Below are 24,232 nucleotides of genomic sequence, written 5' to 3' on the forward strand. Positions count from 1 at the left end.
GTAGACCAGGCTGGCCTCGAACTCAGAAATCCGCCTGCCTCTGCCTCCCGAGTGCTGGGATTAAAGGCCTGCGCCACCAGGCCCGGCTAGGTGGGTTTTTTAAAATAAAGTTTTTAATCTGTAACCACTTTAGACTTATAGGAAACTGTAAAAATATCAGTGTTTCATACAGACCTTTCCATCCACTTTCCCCTGACCCTAACATATGGTGCTTCTGCCAAAAACACAGTGTTCCTGTACTATCAATACGCTTACTCATTGACTGACTGACTCACCCACTCACTCACTGAGCTGATGGATGGAAGGATGAACTGAGACAGGGTTTTAGACTGTTGAGATGGCTCAGACAGTGTAAGTGCTTGCCATGAGACAGGGTCTCACAAAGATATAGGTGACTGTACCCAAAGTTGGCCTCCAGCTCATGACCCTCCTGCTTCTCTGCCTCCTGCATCTAGAATTACAAAGTATGTGTCTCTATGCCTAGCACATTACATTTGGATAGGTTTTGTTTAAGTGACTTGAAAATTGTTTCAATGCCACCATTGGATTAATTAACTTCACTCTTTAACTCAAATTAATTTAAATATTCTTGCATTCTCACCCACAGGGCTGCCAAATAGAAAATTTCAAACTGTTGAAGTTTTAATTTCAAGCAATAGAAATTATTCACCCCATGGCAACATCTGAGATATATTACAACTTATTACTTGACATGTGGTGACACATGCCTATAATCTCTGAACATGGGAGGCTAAGACAGGACAGGAAATGTGAGTTTGAAACCAGCCTAAACTATAGAGCAAGAAAACTTTATTCTTTGATTATTTTAAAGGTATCTACTTCTCCTAATGAAAAGCTGAGTTTCTGGTGGCTTTATTTTTTATTTTTTTAAGATTTATTTATTTTATGTATGTGAGTACATAAAATATCTTCAGACACACCAGAAAAGAGCATCAGATCCCATTAACAGATGGTTGTGAGCCACCATGTGGTTGCTGGGAATTGAACTCAGGACCTCTGGAAGAGCAGTCATTGCTCTTAATGGAGTCATCTCTCCAGCCAGTTTTTGTTTTAATTGAACTGAATTTTCAACTTTATAAAGCACAAATAGAAACCTTTACTTGGGGAACCAGCAAGATGTCTCAGAGACTAAATGTGCTCAAAATGCATGCTGACCTAAATTCAATCACTAAAACCCAAACAACTTTTAAAACCTTAAAAACTCCTAAAAGTTGTCTTCTGACACCCACCACAAGCACACTACGGCACTTGTATATCTACACAGCCAGTCAGGTGTGGTGGCACCTAGAAAGCACTCCCAGAAACTAGGGAGACCTGGTGGATACATCAAGTCCCAGGATAACCTTAACTACATAAAGAGACCCTGTCTCAAGGAGGGAGGGAGAGAGTGGGAGTGGGAGAGGGGGAGGGGGAGGGGAGGGGGAAAGGAAGAGGAGGGAAGGGGAGAGAGAGGAGGGGGGGGAGGAGTCAGAGACAGATTTTAAATCACCATGTCTTTCCCCAACTGCTATATCACTTTAGATGGGAAAAGGGAACTAAGCATGATGGCTGTGCTTCTCATCACAGCAGCACCTCAGGCTGAAGCAGTCAAAGTGAAGGACCGAGACCAGTCTGGAGTGTTTCGATCAGCTGAAAAAGTGAGGCCCTGGGGAAACAACCTACCTTAAGAGGAGACAATGGCACACTCAGCAGTGGAGACCAACAAAACCAAACCCATCGGCATCACTGAACACGCCTTGCTTCACAATGTCCTGTCAGGGCTTTCCTTTCCTTTCTTTCTTTCTTTTCTTTCTTTTTAACTTTTATTTATTCTTTTTGTCCTACAGGTTGTGCATATATATTATGGCTTCCAGTTTTATGTGACTATGGGATTCCTGGATGGCAGGCGTGTTTCTGCCAGGTCTCTTTTCCTTCTGCTTGTTTTGTCCTATTCTCATTTGTTGGGTTTTTTTTTTTATTTATCTTATAATATTGTGTTTTATTATTATGCCTTAGATGCCTTTTTGTTTTCTATTGAGACAAAAATGGGGTAGATCTAAATAAGAGAAGTAGATGGAACTGGGAAGAACAGGGAAAGGGGAAACCATAATTAGAATAGATGGAATGGGGAAAAAAAAACTATTTTCAATAAAGGAAAAAAATTAAAAAGTGAAACTGTCAAAAGGAGGAGGAGGAAGAGGAAGAAGAGAAAAACTCTTGAAACTAAGTGGGCTTTGCTCAAATTCTGTTATTCATATATATGTGTGTGTGCATGTGGGGGTGTGTGTATTAATGTTCTACTTTAACGCTCCCACTAAGTCACATAGCTATGAAATACATCTAAAATTACTTGTTTCTCAGGATAAGGACTCAGGTATTTGAAAATCCTGCCCCCACTCAGGATGAAACTTGTTATGCTGCAAGAGAGGCATGCTTCTGATGGACAAAAGAAACTGGCCAGTCACTGTTCACTATGATTAAACTACAAGAGAAAATGAAAACCTTTAACAATTAAAACAAACCAAAAACTCTGAAAAGGCTCTATAGTAAAATCCAAACTGTGCAGGCCTGGAGATGACTCGGCGTTAAGAGCTGCTCTTCCAGAGAACCTGGGTTCAACCCCAGCACCCACACATGGCAGCTCACACCTGCCTGTAACTCTAGCTGCAGGGCTTCTGACACCTGAAACAAACATACATGCAGGCAAAACACCAATGTACATAAAAATGAATTATTTTAAAAACCCAACCAAGCCAGGCGTGGTGGCGCATGCCTTTAATCCCAGCACTTGGGAGGCAGAGGCAGACAGATTTCTGAGTTCGAGGCCAGCTGGTCTACAGAGTGAGTTCTAGGACAGCCAGGGTTACACAGAGAAACCCTGTCTCGAAAAAAACCGTTAAAATAAAAAAAAAATCCAACCAACATATGATATATAACCACAATTCAAATAACCAAAAATAAATAATTAATTAATAAAACCAAGTATCAGGAGACAGTGGAGCATAAATTTAATCCCAGCATTAGATAAGCAGAGAAAAGCTGATCTCTGAGCTTGAGGTTTGTTCTACAGAGAAAGGTCCAGGACAGCCAGGGCTACTCAGAGAAACCCTGCCTCAAAATCAAGCAATCAATCAATGAATCAATCAATGAATAAAATGAAATGACAACAACCACCACCACTACCTCAAGTCAAGCCAGGAATGATAGCTGTGTCTTTGATTCTAGGACTTGGAAAGCTCAAGGTAGAACTCTGAGACTGAAGGAGGCCTGGTCTACTTAACAAGTTCCAGGACAGCCATGGCTTTATAGTGAAACTTTGCTGTCTAAAACAAAGAAACACACACACACACACACACACACACACACACACACACACACACACATACACACACGTCTTAGATTCAGGATACAGAGATTCCGATTTGTGTGTTGTGAGTGGGTGTTTCACTGGAGAGCAACCTGGAGCCTCAGCATATTAGGTGGACAAATACACCACCACTGGGCTATCCCTCAGCCTATGTTGGTTTTTCCTTAATTGTATCCTTTTACTCCCTAGAAAATTATGAAAGTTAGTTACCATTTCATCTTCTTGACCCTTGTTTATAGTCTTCCTTTCTTCTTTGTCCATTTCTACAGTGGCTTGAAAGGTGCTGTGCTTCACAACAGGTGAGGATAACTGCAGGGAAAGAAACAAATGTTGGCTTCCTTTAAAAACAGATCTTGGCCATCACCAGAACTAGATGCTAAAACCCACTGCTGGCGACACCATACACTGAGAAATCAGGTTGGAACTGAGCTAGAAACTTCCCCTGTGAATAGCTTTCCTACTGCCAAAAGGTGCTATGCAAGCTGCTACTGGAGAAAAGCCATCAATACTCAGCTATACACTCTGTACTACAATACCAGATGTCAGGCAAAATATCCTCATGGGTACAATAGGGTCATGACTGGTATATACATAACCAACCACTTTCTGATTGGATTTGGGACTCATTCCACAGGAGGGAAATCATGCTTTGACCTGTAAACCTGGACTAGAGCCCACAGCTTGGGAAGTCTCAGACCCTGTGGTAACGAATCTATTATTCTTATTTTGTCCAAACTACCTTCAATTGTATCCATAGATACAATTGATTATTGCTGCTCTCAATCTTGGACAGAGAAACATCTGCAGTTAGTAAAACGATTCATAACTGGAAGAATAAATGTTGAGAACTCAGCCCTAAACACTTAGGACATCTACTTCACCCTCTCCAAGGCTGAAAGAAAATCATGGAATTATAGGGTGCTGGAAAGAAAAAAAATAAAGAAACAAAATTGTGAAATACTGTCCTCTACCCATGACATGACAGTTGCTCACTAACTCACAGTAGCAAATACTGCCCATCAGTACTTCATATTTCATCATGGAGAGAGAGGGGGCTCATGAGACCCCCATCCCTGAGGAGCTATTAGCAGTTAATGGTTGCTGGGGGAAAGAGTTCATTTCTTCAGTTGAATAGTCACAAGTTACCTGATCAACCCTAATTAAACTCAATGGATAAGAGCAAAACAAAAACAGAACTTGAAAGCCGGAGAGCTTGCTGAGGAAAAAAAAACCAAAAAAACCAAGTGCTCTGTGGAAGTGGGAGATGAGAAGACAATGGGAAAGGGTGGGTATGTGAAATCCATACACATTAGACATGGGTATAAAATCATCAAAGAACATGCTGTCATAAAAACAAAAAAAAACAAAACCCTTTATTATACCAGGTGTTGTAGCCCAGCACTTGGAAGGTGTGAGCAGATCTGTAAGATCAAGGCCAGCATGATTTACATAGTGGAGTTACATAGTAAGACTGTCTCAACAACAAATTATTATTATTGTTTTTTATTTGCTTTGGTTTTGGATTTTTGAGACGGGGTTTCTCTGTGTAACAATGGCTGTTCTGGAATTCACTCTGTAGATCTGACCTCTGTGCTGGGATTGAACACCACCCCCAACCCGGCCAAAGGTAATTTCTATTACCTAGGCAAGAAAAGTGGCTGCACTTTACATTTCATAAATTTCTTTAATAATCTCTTCCTCTCCCCTTTTAAGTTATCTCTTTTTCTAGTTTTCATTGAACTCAGGAGTTTTCACCCTAGACACAGGGTGAAAGAACATAGAGTAAGGATGGTTCAGTGTACCTGGAGTCAGACAGGGTTGGTTGAGTGCTATCCTAATAAAACTTTCAATAATCTCTTAAGATCCAGATCAGGTGGTACACACCTCTAACCCCAGCATTCAGGAGGCAGAGGCAGGATAATCATGAGTTCGAGGAGTCTGAGCTACTTAACTCTTCCTCTCCCCACCTCACACACTCCCCCAAAAGGCTGTGAGACTGGTTTCCTGGCTGGTGCTTGATGCTTTACAGTGAATTTAGTTCTGTAAAGCGTTTTAGCTCCAAATAGATGAATAAGACTCCTCTAAAGCTAAGGGATGAAAAAAGGTTATTTCTCTCAGAAGTTAAATTATATCGAAACTGCAGTAGGTATGGGTTAATGAATCATACTGAGTTTTATGGTAGTAGTGGAGGGTCAAGAACTGGAATGTCACTGTCACTGCAGAACCAGCCAGCATTATTGCTGAGGTGCTGGAGAAGCCTGGCTAGGGGATTATATGTGATAATTAAGTGTTCTCCCACTGAGCTGTATCTGCAGTCCCCAGGAGAGTTCAACCAACCAGGGATTAACAAATATTTGGGAAGACGAAGCGCGAGTACTAAACATGTACACTTTTTTTTCTTGTCATGAATAGCAAAGGAATAAACATGGGTTAAACGCAAACAGTCTACCACATTATATAAATGATTAAGCACCTTGGACTTTAGTACCTGGCAGAGTCCTGGAAGTTACAAAAGAAATACCAATGGCTAGTTACATTTAAATGACCAGTTCTAACCTCTTCCCTGGCTGGCCTGGAGCTTACTATGCAGATTAGTGCCCCAAGCTTTTGACACCCTTCCCTCCCTCCTTCCCTCCCTTCCTCCCTCTCTCCCTCTGCCCTTCCTTCCCTCCATCTCTCCTCCCCTTTTCCATGCTATCTGTCCTTTCCCACCTTTTGTGGGATTATAGAAATGAACCAGTATGACTAGCTGAAGTTGCCATTAAAATTCAATGCTCTCATTGAGCCTGTTTACTATTTAAAAAATATTTCCCTCAATTTCTTTAACAACTTGACCTTATTCTAACATTTTTCTGAAAATCTTGAACAGTTAAAAAACATATCAAGGGGGCTGGTGAGATGGATCAGCGGGTAAGAGCATCCGACTGCTCTTCCAAAGGTGCAGAGTTCAAATCCCAGCAACCACATGGTGGCTCACAACCATCCTTAACAAGATTTGACTCCCTCTTCTGGAGTGTCTGAAGACAGCTACAGTGTACTTACATATAATAAATAAATAAATCTTTTAAAAAAAATAAATAAATAAAAATAAAAAACATATTAAGGAATACTCCAATTATTTGAGTTATCATATGGTGATTTAGTGGGTAGGACAACCTATACTTTTTCCTCAACAATCACTGATCCTATTATACTACAGTTCTTTATGTAAGAATTACTTCTCTATGAGTCAACTGCTTTAAGACAGAAGTAACAGCTTAACAAATTAACCAAAGTTAGCAAAATGATAAAATTTAAATATAAAAATGCTCTAAAAATCACCCATTATCATTAACTTTAAATATATCATACACCTCACAGGAAATTACCAAGAATTAACCCTTCAAATACATTTGGAAAACTCAGAGTGCTTAAATTTTAAAACATTCATATTGTAAAGGTATATGTAAATGTAAATGTTTATAAGTAAACCTTTAACATTTCGATAACTCCATAAAGACAAAGAACAATATAAAAATATCTTAATAGAAATGTAATCAAGTTGCATATTAAATGTGTTTCTGTCACATCTTAAGTCTTCTGAAGCATTAACAACGAACTTTGAAAATACACTTTGGTGGCTTGCTAGAGTGCATTTTTTTTTAATCAAGTCAATTTCTACATCACAGAAAAAAATAAAGAATTTTTTTCTTACCAACAGCATTATACCATTATTCTTCTCCGATCCTGATACATCAGCTTTCAAAAGCTGGCTCTTCATATAAAATAGAACCATAAAAATCCATACAAATATTAAAATTTAATGCCAAATACTGGTTCTGCTTAAATTGCTTTAAAATGGTTATGATATTAAAATTTAGAACTTTTTAATTCAGCAAACTTAAATTGTTTTAGAAGATAAACCCTTCTGTTCTTTGTCACTGGCAGAACTCCTATTTGAATAAGTCCTATCCTGCGGCATGCACAAGTTCTGGCCTACAGTGCATGCCTGAATCTTGATGTTATCTAAACTGCAAAGGGCTAGGCTATTGTCCTTAACCAAGCCCTTCCTTGAATTTATAATGAAATGGATTTACTTCATCGGAAGAAAAAAAAATGCAGGGGAGGATAAAGTGAAGCTATCAGAAATAAGTCACCAGGTTTAATATAATGCTTACTCCACCCTCCCCCACATTCCATAATTATTAAGAACTATTGAAATTAGTCTATAGTCTGTTCTAGAAGCTGATCAGAGCTTATTTTCTAAAACAAGACAAACTGGCATTAACTCGCAGAGAACTCCTCAAACATCTTTCCTTTCCTTGAGCATAATACTGTAATACTTCATCTGAGCCAAATGTGGTGTATATATTATAATTTCAGCATTCAGGAGACTGAGGTAGAATAATGAGTTCAAGGTCAATCTGAAGCTATCTCAAAAATGAAATGAAAATTTTTTAAACCCGCCTAGAATTTCCAAAGGATTAATTTTACAAGGTGCTTTACAAAGTCATCAGTAACTTAAGTAAAACTTTAAGCAAAGCAATTTAAGTTATATATTTGTTTTTGTGGAGACTCCCAAGTAGCCCAGGCTGGCCTGCACTTCCTATGTAGTTGTTTCTGGCCTCCACATACATGCTGTGGCATGTATATCCCTGCTTCCTCCCCACCCTGTGATATATACACCCAAACAAATTTTAAATAAACATTTAACCCTCCTTTTTTTGAGATAAGGTCTCTCCGTAGAGCCTAAGCTGGTCCTGACCTCTTGCCTTAACTTTCCAAGTGCTGCGATTACAAACATTTACCATCTCACCCAGGTAAAAACCAAAGGACACAGGAAAGGAAGCTTCAACAAATAAATACCACAACTGGCATAGATTTTCAAATTTACAGCACCCACAACAAACCCACAATTCAAAGTTTATATGCCCAATGAACAATTTTTATCTTACTTCTTACTATCTATATAAATACCTATGTAAAAAGAGTAACAAAATCTTAATCTTCCAGCCATAGTAAGCGAACTGTTGACAACGCTGAGGACAGAATTCAACTTCAAATCAGCTCCTAACATAACAATAAAATGACATAATATAGCTTAATGAATACGTGGAAATTTTACAAAGATACCAGCTTCATTTTAACAAAGGTTTACTCAATACCCACTTTATCACTTCCCATCTTAGACTTTCTCTTATAATACATGCTTTTGTTTCTGTGTTTAGGCTTAAGGAAGACTATTGTGTCCAATATACACCAAACTAAGACTGTATTTACATTTGTCAAGTGAAGGTTTTGTATAGTATGTTTTTTCTATGTTATAGAGCAACATGAGAGTTATAGCAAAATAAGTTATAATTAGGCCACACAATATAATTCCCCACTTTTAAAATCACGTTATTATATACTATTTTTTAATGAACATTTTTATTTAGTGGTATTCCAAATGATTAAAGTCTTAATCATCCTCAGGCTGGAGAGATGGCTCAGGGTTTAAGAGCATTGACTGCTCTTCCAGAGGTCTTGACTTCAATTCCCAGCAACCACATGGTGGCTCACAACCATCTGTAATGGTATCTGATGCCCTCTTCTGGTGTGTCTGAAGACAACTAATGTGTACTCATATACATAAAATAAATAAATCTTTTTTTTAAAAGCTGTCCTCATGAGACAAAATAGTTTATCTAATAAAGTTTGATTTATTTATTTATTTGTTTATTTATGATTTTAAGGCAATATCATATAACCCAGGCTGCTCCTCAACTCCCTATGCAACTGAGGCTGGCGTTGAACATGTGACCCTCCTGCCTCTACAACCAAAGTGCTGGGATTATAGGCATATGCCATACTATCCAGTTTAGTTATTTTTAAAATGTCTGTAAGAAGGAAGGGGGAATGGGGAAAGTGAGGGAGTGAGACACGATGATACATGGAGGAAAGCACCATACTGAAACTATTATTTATATACTAACCTAGAAATTAATTTAAAGAAGTAGGGGGACCAAGAATCGAAGGTCTCAGGCCGGGCATGGTGGCGCACGCCTTTAATCCCAGCACTCAGGAGGCAGAGGCAGGCGGATTTCGAGTTCGAGGCCAGCCTGGTCTACAAAGTGAGTTCCAGGACAGCCAGAGCTATATAGAGAAACCCTGTCTCGAAAAACCAAAAAAAAATTGAAGGTCTCGTAAAAGCATAGGGAGTTTGAGGTCATCTTCTACTTCATGTGATCTGGACTAAAAACTTCAAGTCTACTTATGCAATTCAAAACCTATTTCAATTATTCAAGTCACTAACATTCTAAAAGTCTCATATTTCTTTCTCATGTATGTGACATTTCTGAAGTCCATGTTCAAAGAGTTAGCAAAGAGTTATAATGACTAGATTGACTTCAAATTCTTATCCATTATGAAAAATGCTACAGCAGGCAAGAGTTTGAAAGAGTTATAACTTGCAGGACTAAACAGCCTAGAAAGAAAGTACCTCTGATATCCAAGATAATGTGTAAACTGGGTGGTAGTGGGACCCACTTCTAATCCAAGCAGTCTGGGAGTTAATCCCAGCAACAGGAGGAGAAGCCTCTACAGACCAGACTGTCTACAGAGTGAGATCCAGAACAACCAGGACAAACAGAAACTATATCTTGGGGAAAAAAATACAACAAACAAAAGCAACAAATAACAAAAGTCGATGTGTTAATTAACTAGTGGTAACCATCCTCTGGACTGCAGTAAGAAGACAGAAAGTTAGGTGGTTGTACCCAGAAGACTGTATAATGTACACATAATCCCTAAAATCTCCACTCTCTGCCTAGATCTCCACTGAAGTCAGTTTACTTTTGGCATTTTAAAAGCTATTTCTTTAACAAGCACACTGCCTTTTATTTGTTTTTTGTTTTTTTTTCTAATATAGAACCTCTTTGTAGCACAGCCTTGACTAACTCACAGCCCAGGACCTCAAAGAAGCTCAGCAAGTGCTCTACCACCAAGCTACATGGTTAAATTTCTTTCTTATCTATGTTTTGGTTCAGCTGAGTAAATGTATTAACAACCCATAATACAAATATGATAATTAGCAGCATATTCTTTATTTTGTTCTTTAAGACATGGCTTCTCTGTGTAGCCCTGACTGTCCTGGACCTCATGACCTTTCATGACCCTAATCCAGACTAATGTGCCTGTGAGGTGTGGATATGTGTGTTATGTGTGTGTGTGCATGTGTTGGGTGTGTGTTTACACATGTTATACGTGTGTGTGTGTGCATATGGCGTGTATATGTGTGTGCATGTGGATGTGTCAGTTAGCTCTAATATTACTGCCCAAACCAGCTGAGTTGAAAGCAACTTATCACCCATGGCAAATGTTGAATGGATCATGTGGGTATAGGATGGTGTCTTAGGGTTTTATTTCTGTGAAGAGACAGCACGATCAAAGCAACCCTTATCAAAGAAACATTTAGTTGGGGCTGGCTTACAGGTTCAGAGGTTCAGTCCATTATCATCACGGCAGGAAGCCTGGCAGGTAGANGTGGTGCTGGAGAAGGAACTGAGTCAGAAGGAGACCATCTTCTGTAGACAGGCTGGTCTCAAACTCAGAGATTCACCTGCCTCTGCCTCCAGAGTGCTGGGATTAAAGGCCTGTGCCACCACAGCCTGGCTACAAATTCTTATTTTTTTATTGAATTAATCTACAGAATTAAGTAAGCAAGTGTATCATCACATTAAGAGCAGAAGAAACTGGGTGTGGCAGTACATATTTTAATGCCAGCACTCAGAAGATGTTGAGAAGTTCAAGGTCAGCCCATTCTATAGTGAGCTCTGAAACAACCAGGGCTACACACAGGGAGACAAGATGCTGTCCAAAAAAAAAAAAAAAATAAAAAAAAAAAAAGATGCAAAAAAAAAAAAAAAAGGACATGGTGGTGGTGGTACATTTAATCCCAGCACTGGGGAGGCTAAGAGGCAGATCTCTGTGAGTTCAAGGCCAGGCAAGTCTACAGACCTACAAGGCTACAAAGAAACCATGTCTGGATATAAAACAAAAAACAAAAAGGAGAATATAACTTAAAGGCCCCAGAACAGAAGTAACAACTTTAACTTGTCCACAGAAGACAATCCACTAAGAACTGTTAAAAGCATCCCTTCACTTATCTTGGTCTCAATCTCTCCACTACTACAAGGTTGGTGAAACAATGCCCTAAGGTGGATGCAACCATGAAAAAGTTTTGCCTTACAAGAACACAGGAAAATGTAGTGACACAGTATCTTCAATCCCAGCACTTGGGGGGGGGGGGGTAGAGGCAGGTAGAACTCTGTGAGTTCAAGGCCAGCCTGGACTACATATTAAGTTCCAAGACATCCATGGCTATATAGACCCTGACTCTTTTTTTTTTTTTTTAAGATTTATTTATTTATTATATGTAAATACACTGTAGCTGTCTTCAGACACTCCAGAAGAGGGCATCAGATCTTGTTACGGATGGTTGTGAGCCACCATGTGGTTGCTGGGATTTGAACTCCGAACCTTCGGAAGAGCAGTCGGGTGCTCTTACCCACTGAGCCGTCTCACCAGCCCTAGACCCTGACTCTTTAAAAATAAATAAAAGAAAGCAAAGCAAAGCATAGGCACTATGTACAACCTGCTGTAGCATTCTTTCACCTGTAGGTGGCAATCCAATATTGCTAAGGAAAAAGATGGCTGGAATTGACCAAGACATTCAGTGATTAGAGATAAGGTATTATACACCAATTTGTTTAGTCAATATGAAAAGGGGTTGCTTTTGAAATATGTCCCGAGAGAGATAAGATATGCAACAAAAACCATAGTGAGGGCTGGGAATGATGTGAGCTCAAGGCCAACCAGGGCTCAATAGTAAGATCCTCTCAAAAACCAAAAATATAAATAAATAAAGCCCAAAGTATGTGGTAAAACACTTAGCCATTAAATTGGTGATGAAAAAGAAACAGGCAAGGTGTACCATAATACAGAGATTCTGAGGAGGGTAGTAGGGAGGGACACTAATTGAAACAAAGTATAATATCTTGTATGTCACATAATAATGAAATTCATTGCTTTATAGATCAACTTAAAATTATAACAGAAGAGCTGCTGCAGCCTAGCATGGAGATGGCACACACCTGTAATCTCAACATTTTGCAAATGGAAACCTGAGAATCTGGTATTTAAGGCCATTCTCATCTACATGGTGACTTTTGAAACCAATAAGGTAAACTATGTAAGACACTGTCTCTTTAAAATGAAAAGAATATGGGCAGGGAGTCTGAGGCAGGGAGATCTCTGGCCAGCCTGGTCTACGGAGTGAGTTTCAGGACAACCAACACAGAGAAACCTTGTCTTGAAAAATGAAAAAAGATTTGGGGTTAGAACTTTCATTAGAATGCTTGTAATACTTAGGAGGCTAAGGCAAGAAGAACACAAGTTTAAGCCAGCCTAGGCTACATAAGATCCTTCCTGCCTCTTAAACAGATCAATAAAAAGAGAGTATACACCTTGGGTTTGATTCCCCAAGAAAGGGAAAAGGGAGTGGGGGAAAAAAATCTTTATCTTTTTAGAAAACCAACTGACAGAATCTTTAAATCTAAAATCTATATATACCTAATCTAATAATTCTAATCAATATTCATGGCATGTGTTATCTATACTAAGTATGTATGGGTAAAGCATATCCTACTATTCTGTTTGTAACAAAACCTAAGCCCCTGAATCTATCTTAATGTGTGCAATGTGTGCCAACAGAATGTATGAATAGCTTATGAAAGACAAATGAGTCAGACCATAAGAGACCAGGACAGCTCTATACAAGAAAAAAAAATGACTAATAAGCAACTTTTGTAGCAATCAAAAAATTGCATATGCGTGTTTATAAAAGACAGGAATGGTGGTGCATGGCTTTAATCCTAGCACTCTAGAGACAGAGGCAGGCTGATCACTGAGTTTGAGGCCAGTCTGGTCTACACAATGAGTTGTGTGCAGGTTAGTCACAGTTTCATGGTGAGACCCTGTCTCGAAAATGTACACCAAAGTGTTATCATTAACTAAGAAATTCTTTTAAGTACTTTAGAGTAAAGGTCACCAGTACCTAATACTTCAAGTTCCTCTGCAAAATTAAATGTAAACTTTGTGTTCCCCGCCTCATTGAGGGTGGTGACAGTGGATTTTAAAGTAAAATCTCACTGAAACAAAAGGTTATTTTAAAACAAGCAAATGTGAAATATAATAGAGACACTGAATAAGGACTAAGAAAACAAGAATTTGAATAATTTTCTACATAAACAAGGCAAATTGCCAAATGAGTGTAATTACTCCAACCTAAAATCTATAATTCAGATTTAAGGGTTTCTTTGAATAATATAAATGAAAGGTTCTCCCATTTAATGCAAATTAGTTTCAGCTTAAAACTATACTACCATTAACTAAAATCACTAATAATTTGGTTGACATTTAAATAGATGATTTAAATCTAAATGCTCTGTAGTGGTGAAATTAGTTACACCGTTTTGTGCTCCCATCAGGTCACACACTTCCAGCTACCCGCCTTGGATCCGCAAATGAAAGACACACACACATTATCTCATTTTTAAAATGCCTTAGTTAGTTCAAAGGCTGGGCAGTTCTAATCATCTGCTCAGCTATCACAGACTTCCCTCTTGCACTTCTGACTCAACACCCTCTAAACCTATGATCTATCTTTGCTGCCCTGCTCCTTCTGGGTGGCCCCCCAGACTTTGCTGCCCAAGACGCTTCTGGGCAGCCCTTTTGGGGGCCCACATTCCCTCTCACCTACATTTTGGATGATTTTCCTTCAGTAGCTCTAAATCTGATCCGTCTTCCTCCAAAACCTGGCAATTCTTCTCTCTGCTCTCTTCTATTACTTAGCACATCTCCCTTTGCCCAGCTATTATTTAAGATTTTATTTATGTTTTGTATGTGAGTACACTGTCCTCAGACACATTAGAAGAGGGCATCAGATCCCATTACAGATAGTTTTGAGCCACCATGTGGTTGCTGGGAATTGAACTCAGGACCTCTGAAAGAACAGTTAGTGCTCCTAACGACTAAGCCATCTCTCCAGCCTCCACTGGCTTCTTTATTGATTGATCAAAAACCAATTGGGGACAAGGATCTTCAGCGTGTTGTCACACAGATTCCTAATTAAATCAAAGACTTAGAACCAATCACCAACAATGCTCATTAATTCTGAGGCTGCTATTTTCCATTTTACCACAGCTAAAACTGGAGTGCTTTTTAAATATTGTTGCTGTCAGCATGCATGGGTCACTGTACAGAATGATCAAAATTGGTATTCTTATTTCTCAAAAATTGATATATGTACAATGTTAGTAGTAAGTGCATGTCTTAAATTACTAATGCATTTTAAATAACTACCTTACAGTAGGACTGTCAACAAGTAATAGCATGCACAGAAAGGACTCAAAATAAAGAATCAGAGTGGACAGAAAGAGCCAGGCTAGAAAGGGTGACTAGAGAATAATGACAAGGAAAATAAGAAAACTTTCTAAAGGATTATATTCCTAAATCTTCAATATGTTTGGGAGACAAAAACCCCAGAAATCTTTTTGGTTCTCCTGACTCTACCTCAAGCCTGGTTTATAGGGTGGATTGGGGGAAGGGAGGTTTAAAATCCTGGGCTTCTTGCATGTTAGTTAAGCACTGGACTAAGCCAAGCTACACTTAAAACACTTCAGATGTGTACACACACACACACACACACACACACACACACAACCTTTCATTAACACATTACTGCACTGGTTTCAAAAAAACCAAGATTTGTCTCATTCATGATCTTTACTACAGTATGATTCATATTTCACTCTTCCAGGCTTGCCGATTTGAAGGACCAATCACAAAGAAGCATGAAATCAGCAGGAAATTATCCTTTATGAAAGATACAACCCTGCACATTTAACAATTGTAACTAATAAGAACGCAGAGAAGGCTAATCTGTACAGGGTTAGTTAGCCTAGAAACCACCTTCATGGGCATCTACAAAGCTGATACTGCCATTGTTATGTTATAGTTTGTTATGTGAGGTGCTTGGGGCTGAACCCAAGGTTTCACCCACACCAGGCAAGCAATATACCACTAGATTCAAGCACAATTCCAGGCCTAAATAGTATCATTTTAAAGACAAGAAAGGCAAGCATGAGATAAACTACATTAAAAAGCTTTACCAACAAGTTTCTTAAAAAGGACATTGGCATACTTTTTCACGGGATTATTTTCTATTTTAAAGATTCACTAAACCAATTGTTGCTACAAATAAAGCTGAATCATTTACTCATGAGAAAAACATTAACAGGACTTCAAAGATGGCCCCCAAATGTCCTTTCTACCCACCACAATTCAGCTTAACTGCAGTTTACATTATACTAGCCTAAATAGAAAGGCAAGTAGACAGGTAACCAAGCTCCTGTTTCCTGCTATCACTTGACTGTTAATTAATATCCCCTGGGCTGTTTTCTATGTCACTGGGGACAAAGTGTAGCACTACTAGAATGTCTGTGAAGGCAACAACCACCCATCAGTTTTCAGCACTGATCTCATTTTCAGACCCACAAATTGAAACCTCCATCCTTTTGCATAGATAGCTAAAATTCAACCTTTCTTCAAAATATCCTGCCCCTCAAACTTTTCAATTCATTCTACCCCTTAACGATTTGTTTAAAGCAAGAAATTTACCAGTCACCCTAGACTCCACTATTTAACACCTTCTACATCCAACTGGGCATCATTTCTAGCCTTTCTCACTCTACTGCACCAGCCCTATCTCCAAGGAAGTTGCTCCAATTCAGGTCCTTTTCCAAGTCTTCCTCATTCATATCTATATATAAACCTACTATGACCTCTCTACCTCCCCTGTGTAAAGGCTCAATAGCTTGTCATTGTCTGCAATGTCATTTCCCAAATTTGCAAGAATACATCCAAATCATTTCAAAAGATTCACTGCTCATGTAAATTGAATAAATGGTAGTTTAAAAACAGTTTAAAACACTGATCTCTAATCTAGCTAGTATCTAAAGTCTCATAATGCAAAATATGTATTTCTTTTCTCTGCCACTATGGAAGTGGGGTTCAAAGTAAAAAACTAATTAGGAGACTTGTTAAAGCCTTTACAATCTGCCACTTTCCAACTGCTATCATTCACAGGTAGAAACTTTACATTCCTTTCACAACAGCACAATTTACAGCTCTTCAAACTGCTCTACCACTTCCTGACTCCATTCTTCTCTGCACACTAATCTTCCTTCCAAGAATGCCTTCACAAACCTAGTCTGGCTGAGAAGCTGTTGTTAACCCTTCAATCCAACTCAAGCCACTAAACTTTTTTTGACTGTTCTGTCTTCTGCTGGCAAAGGACTCCTGACATTTTTCCCCACTACTGCAACTGTCAGAGCAGTTACTATCGACATCAAACTCAGCCTTAAAAGCTATGAGACTGCCGGGTGGTGGTGTTGCTCACCTTTAATCCCAGCACACGGGAGGCAGAGGCAGGTGAATTTCTGAGTTTGAGAACAGCCTGGTCTACAAAGTGAGTGCCAGGACAGCCAGGGCTATACAGAGGAACCCTGTCTCAAAAAACCAAAAAAAAAAAAAAAAAAAGCTATGAGACTCAAATCAGCACCTGGTAATACAATTGAATGAATGAAATGAGGTAAGACCAAAGGTGGAATCTTTTTTCCTGGGCAAAATCCTACAATAAATTTTGAGTCTGAACATGCTCCACATCTCAACCCTATGCCTCTTTTCCAACTAACTTAGCCAGATTCCTTCCTGATCTGTAACCCTCTCTATAGAAACCCACCACAATGTTATTTATGTTCATCAAATTAATTCCTCTTTCTCTCAAGAGCAGTGCTTCTCAACCTTCCTAATAATGTTGTGAGCCTTTAATTCAGTCCCCTCATATTGTGGTGATCCCCAACCACAAAATTATTTTGTTGACCACTTCATATCTGTAATTTTGCTACTATTAATTATAATGTAAATATCTGATTTGAGGAATATCTGATATTCCACAAAGGGGATGACGACAAAGGCTGAGAATCATTGCTCAAGAGTCATTCTTCTCAGAAGTTAATGCATACAGAGGTGACAGCCGGGGAGTGGGGAAGAGGGTTCAGCAGGTAAAGCACTTGCAAAGTCCCATGTTAAAGAGGGCCAGAACCAATGTAAAATAATCAGGGCTTGGACTATCTTCACCTCTGCTAGGCTGGTTACAGTGCAGAATAAAGACCCTAACGGAAAGAACACCTACCTGACAAAGACACGAACTCAACCTAGACCCTTTGCCCTCCCCAGACACCAACTTCCTCTGTAGGAAAGGGCCAGTCTAAATAGTCTGTTATTCTCAGCATTATTACTTTCTACTCTTGGACCTTTACTTTAATGCCCAATACTTCTGTAAAGAAAACAAGAAAAACTAAATAATAGAGTAAATCCAACCTACTATTAAGGTACAATTCGGTCTAAAACTTTAACTATTCTACATGTTACCTGATTGCTTATTCCAAGAGAAAACTTACAGAATATAAAGAAAGCTCTAATTAACAAATTAGTTTCATACCCTAATATCTATTTTAAGCTGTTTCACCACCTCAAATTCTACCAAAGGTCACAATATGACCTGTGGGTTAGTCTAAAATGTTAACAGATCTAGTGTTCCAATTGTTCTGTGGAACTCTCCAGCAATTCCCATCCTCAAATAATTTTTGCTTCAGATATTTGCACTGCATTTTTTTTTGGGGGGGGGGGGGTTCAAGACAGGGTTTCTGTGTAGCCTTGGTTGTCCTGGAACTCACTCTGTAGACCAGGCTGGCCTTGAACTCAGAAATCCGCCTGCCTCTGCCTCCCGAGTGCTGGGATTAAAGGCGTGCACCACCACGCCCAGCTTGCATTGCATTTTTTAATAGATCTCTTTCTCACTCCCATTTTTCTACACTAAGTAGTAGTAATTATCATAAAAATAAATTTTAAGCTATCATTGTAGTAACGGTATTTTTGTCAATTCATGATACTTTATCCTTTTTCGTTATTTTGTTGTTGTTTTATTTTGAGTCAGGGTCTTGTTAGGTAGTAGTCCAGACTGGTCTTGAATTTTCAGTAAGCCTCTTGAGATTACAAATCATCATTACTATACCCAATTTGTCTTGACTTTTTGAGCCAGTCTCAGTAAGCATCAACGTCAATCATTTCTGTGCCTCAGCCTCCTCACCATGAACTAACTACAGGCTCACAGCACTGTGCTCAACCATACACATTACTTTTAATACCAGTAACGCTAATTTTTTTATCTTAATTTTATCAGTGGTTAGCAGGTTATCATTAACTTCAAGACTTCTATCTTTTAAGTATCTACTTCACTCAAGATTAAGCTGGGGACAAAAGAAGGTTTGATGGTTAAGAACACACACTACTGCTCTTCCAGAGTACCCAAGTATGATTTCAAATACCCAAGCAGCTCACAACTTCATGTAACACCAACACCTAGGGGAGCTAACACCTCCTGGCCTCTGTAGGTACCTGGACTTCTCCTATGCACAGACAAGCACAGATACATAAACACATATGATTAAAATAAATAAAAACAGAGCTAGGAGGTAGCTCAGCAGTTAAGAGCACTTGTTATGGCCAAGAGTAGTGGCACACATCCTTGAATTCCAGCACTTGGGAGGCAGAGGCAGGAGATCTCTGTAAATTCAAGGCTCTTGTTCTACAAGTGAGCTGCAGGACAGCCAGGACTAGGGAACCTGTCTCAGAAACAGCATGCCAAAAAAATAAATAAATAAAATAAAAATCAACAAACAACAACCAAAAAAACCCACTTTGCTCTTGCAGAACTTGGATTCAACTCCTAGCACCTGCATAACCATTCAAAGAGCCCAATATGACCTGTAATAGTGAATAGTAATACCCATGGTTGTATGGTAACAGACTGGTTACCTAAGCCATTCATATCTCCAGTTCCAGGGATTGGATGCTCCCTCTTCTGGCCTCCTTAGGCAGTAGGCACACATGTGGTGCACATACATACATGCAGGCAAAACACTTATAAAAACACTTTTATGTGTTACAAATAAAAAAATTTTAAGGCCAGGCAGTGATGGCACATGCCTTTAATCCTAGCACTTGGGAGGCAGAGTAAGATTATCAACAATAGTGAAGCAACTTAACTATACTAGAAGCTATGTAGATGTGATCACTCCTTTTATTTTTTTCTCTTCAAATATCTTACCTTTAACTAAAGGAAGTAATTTCTAGTTTTTCTTTGGACAACAGAACTGCTAGCTATATAAGTAAGTAAAGATACTTACAATAGCTAATAACCAACTAGTAGGCACAGGCAATGAGGTGCTAGACCAAGAGTTGTCTAGGGTCTAGGCCAGAACAATCGGACAGTACAAAATTTTATCACTACTCAAAACACATAGCTACTATTATGAATCATAATGTAAATATTTTGGAGTTTAAGGTTTGTCAAAGGGGTTGAAACCCAAAGGTTGAGAACCACTGGTCTAGATGATTTCTGGAATTTTCCATTTAATATGATGAAATGATCACTGAATGATCACTAACTGAAACCACAGAAGGTTAAACTACATGGGTGGGAGCTGTAAAGAGGGAGACTATTGCATTCAAAATTTGTCTCAGCACTAGGATTTTAGAGCACATCAAGTCTACCAATTTAACAGATGTTAGACACTAGATTGACCACTTTTAGCATACCTCCATTTTAAGAGTGTTCTTGTCAATAAATGATAAGATACTAACTCCTGCTCAATGTATTCTCTAGTCACACACAAGGTCTTATATTTAGTACTTATAGTTAGTGTAGGCCACCAAGTATACTACCAAATAACCCATTTTACTGGCCTGAAGTCACAGGTTTATAATCCCAGCTACTTGGGAATCTTGGACAGGAAAATTTTAATCCAAGGCCAGCCAACCAGGACGAGTGCATTGAGACTCTACCAAAAATTGTACTTAAAAACACAAAAGGGGCTGGGATGTAGCTCTGAATAGTGTTTGCCTACACTTCTGTGAAGCCCTGAATGCAAATTCACATATCACAAAACACAGAATCCATTTTCTGTAAGACCATCATCATCAAGATCTCTTGAAATTCTATTTTATCTTCCAAACACAATGCATAGGATAAGAAAGGAACCCAGGAAGAACTAGCTGAGTCCTCCCCGCTTCACACGCACTCAGGGGCCCTCAAGCCTCTTAGAAATATTGTTCTTTGTAAATTGCAATGAAACAGGAAAGGGAAAAAAAGAACAGTTAAGAAGCAACTTACAGTTTAAGGACTTTGAAGACAACCACAATCTAAGTTTAATATTACTGTCTACAACACAGAAGTTCTTATTTCTTGGTTTGTGTAAGTATGTAACTAGGAACTTATTGCAAAACCTGTTTCCTCATCTAGAAAAGAAAGTTCAATAACTACCAAGTATTGACTTTAGGGCCTAGTACATAGTACAATATCTCAATAACTATTGCCACTGACAAAGAAATCAGTTAGCAGTCAGGTCAGACTCAAAAATCCCATGAACTCTTTCTATTACAATTTTCTGTAACTGTCAACACACATTCTTTCTTTTTTCTTTTTCTTTGAGAGACAGCCTCTCATGTAGCCCAGGTCAGCCCTAAACTAAGTCTGTAGCTGAGGATGCCTTTAACTTCTGATTCCCCTGCACAAATTACAAGCATTTGGCACCACATTCAGGATTGTACCCAGGGCCTCATGCATAGTAGCATGAGCACTTTAGTAGCACTTTACCAACTGAGCTACATCCCCAACCCCAAACACTTATTCACAGAATAATCAATATTTGAAAAATAAACATTTTGGGCTGGAGAGATGACTCGGCAGAGCACTGGCTGCTCTTCCATAGGACCTGGGTTTAATTCCCAGCACCCACATGGCAGCTCACAACTACAGTTCCAGGGGATCAGACCCCTCACACAGACATACATTCAGGCAAAACACTAATAATACATATATGATAAAAATAAATGATTTTTTTTTAAAAAAAGAAACATTTGGGAAACTGGTATTATATGGTTATTAAGGACAAACTGAACATGGTGAACTATGTCAGTGCTAATATCTGGTAACAGAACCAAGCACCTCATAGGACATGAGGGTTTTTTCTACTATCTATGAAACTATTTTAATACCAATATAGGAATTTATATTATCTCAATCTAATTCTAAATTAAAATTTCAACTTCTGTTACTGGTTGGCTTGGGCCAAGAAATCAATCATAGCGTTCCATCAGCTTGAAGCTTTATCAACTTTGTTTTCAAAAATACACTGCCACGTAGTATTTTCATCTAATTACAAGTGTACTTAAATGAAACTTATAAATTATCACTTTTCTTTGAGGCCAGCCTGGTCTACAAAATGAGTTCCAGGACAGCCAGGGCTATGAGAAACCCTGTCTCGAAAAACCAAAAAAAAAAAAAAAAAAATTATCACTTTTCCTGCCTAACCCCATAACCAAAACAGGCATTGCTGTTCTAACAATGTTTAAAAATCTCAACTACACTACGCCATCCCCCAACCTAATCTAGTGACAAATGATTGGGGGGGTAAGGGGTGGGGAGAACAGATGTTAATACCAGGAAAAGGAATAAAAATTATCCTCTCTGCTAAACTTAGTGGAGCTGCCTGTAATACAACTACTCAGAAGGCTAAGGCAATATCATTTTTTTTTTCTCTTCTACAACTATCGTTAATGGACTTACTATTTCAAAAAAAAAAAAAAAACTTCCAGAAACTGATGTACTTTTGAAATTGTTGTTGGTTTAAACCCTGATGGGATGTCCGCACACTCTATCTTAGCAACTATAGCCTATTCAGCAAAGCAACAATCCTCAAAAAGAATGCTACATTTATTCCAGGAAAACAAAATTGATGCCAGTTTTAGCAAAAAGGTCTGGTTCTGATCAAAGGTGGAGCCCTTTAATGATGTGCTGACCCTTCCAGAATAAAATCACACTGGACCTAGAAAGATAGCTCAGCAGTAAAAAGTGCTTGCTGCTCTTAGGACCTAACCACAGCAGTCAGCTCACAGCCCTGATGCAGAGGGCCTGGCCTCCGAGGGCATCCACACCTTTCACATACATACTCAAGCACACATGTAAGTAAAAATAAATAAAATGATAAACTTTCACGTTAGCCTCAAACCCTCTAGAATTGCATTCATCACGAAAAGGCCCCACATGTCTTTGATTTTAACAATCCTGATGTCCTGCTTCACAGATCAAAAAAAAAAAAAAAAAAAAAAAAAAAACCATTAACATACTCAAACGTGTTCCATTCAGTTCAGAATCATGTAAATTTCTGGGTTTATGACTCCATACCCATTCATTTTGCACTAATACAAACCACTAAATATAGCTCTAAAACATTAATGATTAGGAGCTAATTATGTAAGTGATTCATACCTCTTATGTCCAGACACCCAGGATCCTAGGATGCTTCTGTCAGACCTAAGGGGAAAATAAACAATGAACACCTGTCACAAAAGCTTTCCAAACTGGGAAGCCCCAAACAGTTACTGTCAATCGCCAAATGCTATTCCTTCCCCAACTCCCAACTCCACACCCCACCAGAAAAGCTATCAATCGGGCCAACTGTCTGTGTGAAGGCGAGGCCAGAGAGTACTTTAGCGCAAAAGGGGTCTGGGCTTTTCGAGTCCTCGCAGCCCTGCCTCTCTCCCCTTAATCTGGAGTGTTGACACCTCAAGTCCGTTTTCCTTTCTGAACCTCGGTTATCCGTGTAAAGTGTGCTGATAGTCAGGGTAATTTACTCCCCGGCGGCTGGGACCCGAACTAGGCTTCGGGACAGTCGGCACCGGCACGGACCCATCTGGGGTCCTTCCCACAGTCTTGCTCCGGGCACATCACCTTCTGGACTTTCTAGAGCGGCTGGCCTAGTGGGGCCGGCCCGCACGCTGAGGGTGCACTCCGGACCTCCACAACCCACACGTGCTCCCAGACAGTGCCGGGTCTCCGCACCCCTCTCCCTGTCACACACGCCCCTTCCCAAGAGGCGACGTCCGATTCGGGTCGAGGAAGCAGCCCCAGACCCAGCTGGTACCCGCCACCCGGGCGACGCCGTTCGCCTCCTCCTACCTCCCCATCACCTTCGCCTCCCGCCCCACACCCCGCTCGCCCAGTCACTCACCAGCCGCGCCGCCGTGCCGCCTTCTCCGCGGCCTCCCGGCCCGGGCAGCCAAAAGGCCGCAGGGGGCCGGGGGGCCGCTTTCGCCACCGCCGCCGCCTCTCCTCAGCCCAACCCCATCACCCACGGCCGGCGCCGGCGGCCGCGGGTCGCTCGGGCTCGAGGGTCCGCCGCCACGCGTCGCGGCTCCGGCTGTGGGAACAGAGGCGCCGCGGCGGGGCCCGGGCCCGGGCCGCACCGGGCTCAGGGGCGTCCGCGCTCCGCTGTCGGCGCCCGCGGCGGCGGAGCGGCGGAGGCGGCGTGCAGCCGGGCAGGGCGAGAACAAGGGAGCGCGGCGCGGAAGACCGGCAGGAGGGGGACGGTCTGTGCTGCGAAGCGGCCTCCCGCCGTCGGCGACGAAGCGGACCCCCTCCCCGCGGCCACGGCGCCCGGTCACGCTGCGGGGAGGGCCGGCGGGCACACGGGGAGCGCCCCGCGAGCTCAGGACTCCCGCGCCGGATGTGAGGTCACGTGATTGCCTCATCCCAGCGCCCAGCGCGGAGGGGCCGTCAGGGGGCGGGGCGACCCTCCGGTCCCGCCCACCTCCTCGCCTACGGGGGGCCCCCAGCCCGCCTAAGCGAGAACTGCTAGCGGGATGCTGCTCGAGACTCAT

General features: G+C 40.4%; 2 protein-coding genes across 2 annotated transcripts in view; both read right to left on the minus strand.

The window, feature by feature from the left end:
• Positions 1 to 3,659, minus strand: part of Atp13a3 (ATPase 13A3) — a 51,936-nt gene extending 48,277 nt beyond the window's left edge. The window contains exon 1 of the mRNA XM_021209966.2: positions 3,578 to 3,659. Coding sequence (XP_021065625.1) covers positions 3,578 to 3,628 — 51 coding nt within the window. The 5' untranslated portion in view covers positions 3,629 to 3,659. The remainder of the gene's footprint in view (positions 1 to 3,577) is intronic.
• Positions 3,591 to 24,232, minus strand: LOC115065093 (translation initiation factor IF-2-like). The gene is made up of 3 exons (XM_029544760.1): positions 23,584 to 24,232; positions 22,842 to 22,886; positions 3,591 to 3,676 (listed from the first exon to the last, which is right to left on the minus strand). Exons 1-2 carry the CDS (start codon positions 24,230 to 24,232, stop codon positions 22,867 to 22,869), a joined length of 669 nt encoding a protein of 222 aa, XP_029400620.1. The 3' UTR covers positions 3,591 to 3,676; positions 22,842 to 22,866.

The sequence above is a fragment of the Mus pahari genome, chromosome 12 (assembly GCF_900095145.1).
Source record: "Mus pahari chromosome 12, PAHARI_EIJ_v1.1, whole genome shotgun sequence".
Taxonomy (NCBI): domain Eukaryota; kingdom Metazoa; phylum Chordata; class Mammalia; order Rodentia; family Muridae; genus Mus; species Mus pahari.

Excerpts from the sequence above, each read along its gene's own strand:
- LOC115065093 (XM_029544760.1), bottom strand. The coding sequence starts at position 24,232 with ATGAGTCTCGAGCAGCATCCCGCTAGCAGTTCTCGCTTAGGCGGGCTG. Across the intron at positions 22,887-23,583 it reads GCGGCACGGCGGCGCGGCTG|GTCTGACAGAAGCATCCTAG; the intron begins GTGAGTGACTGG and ends TTTTCCCCTTAG.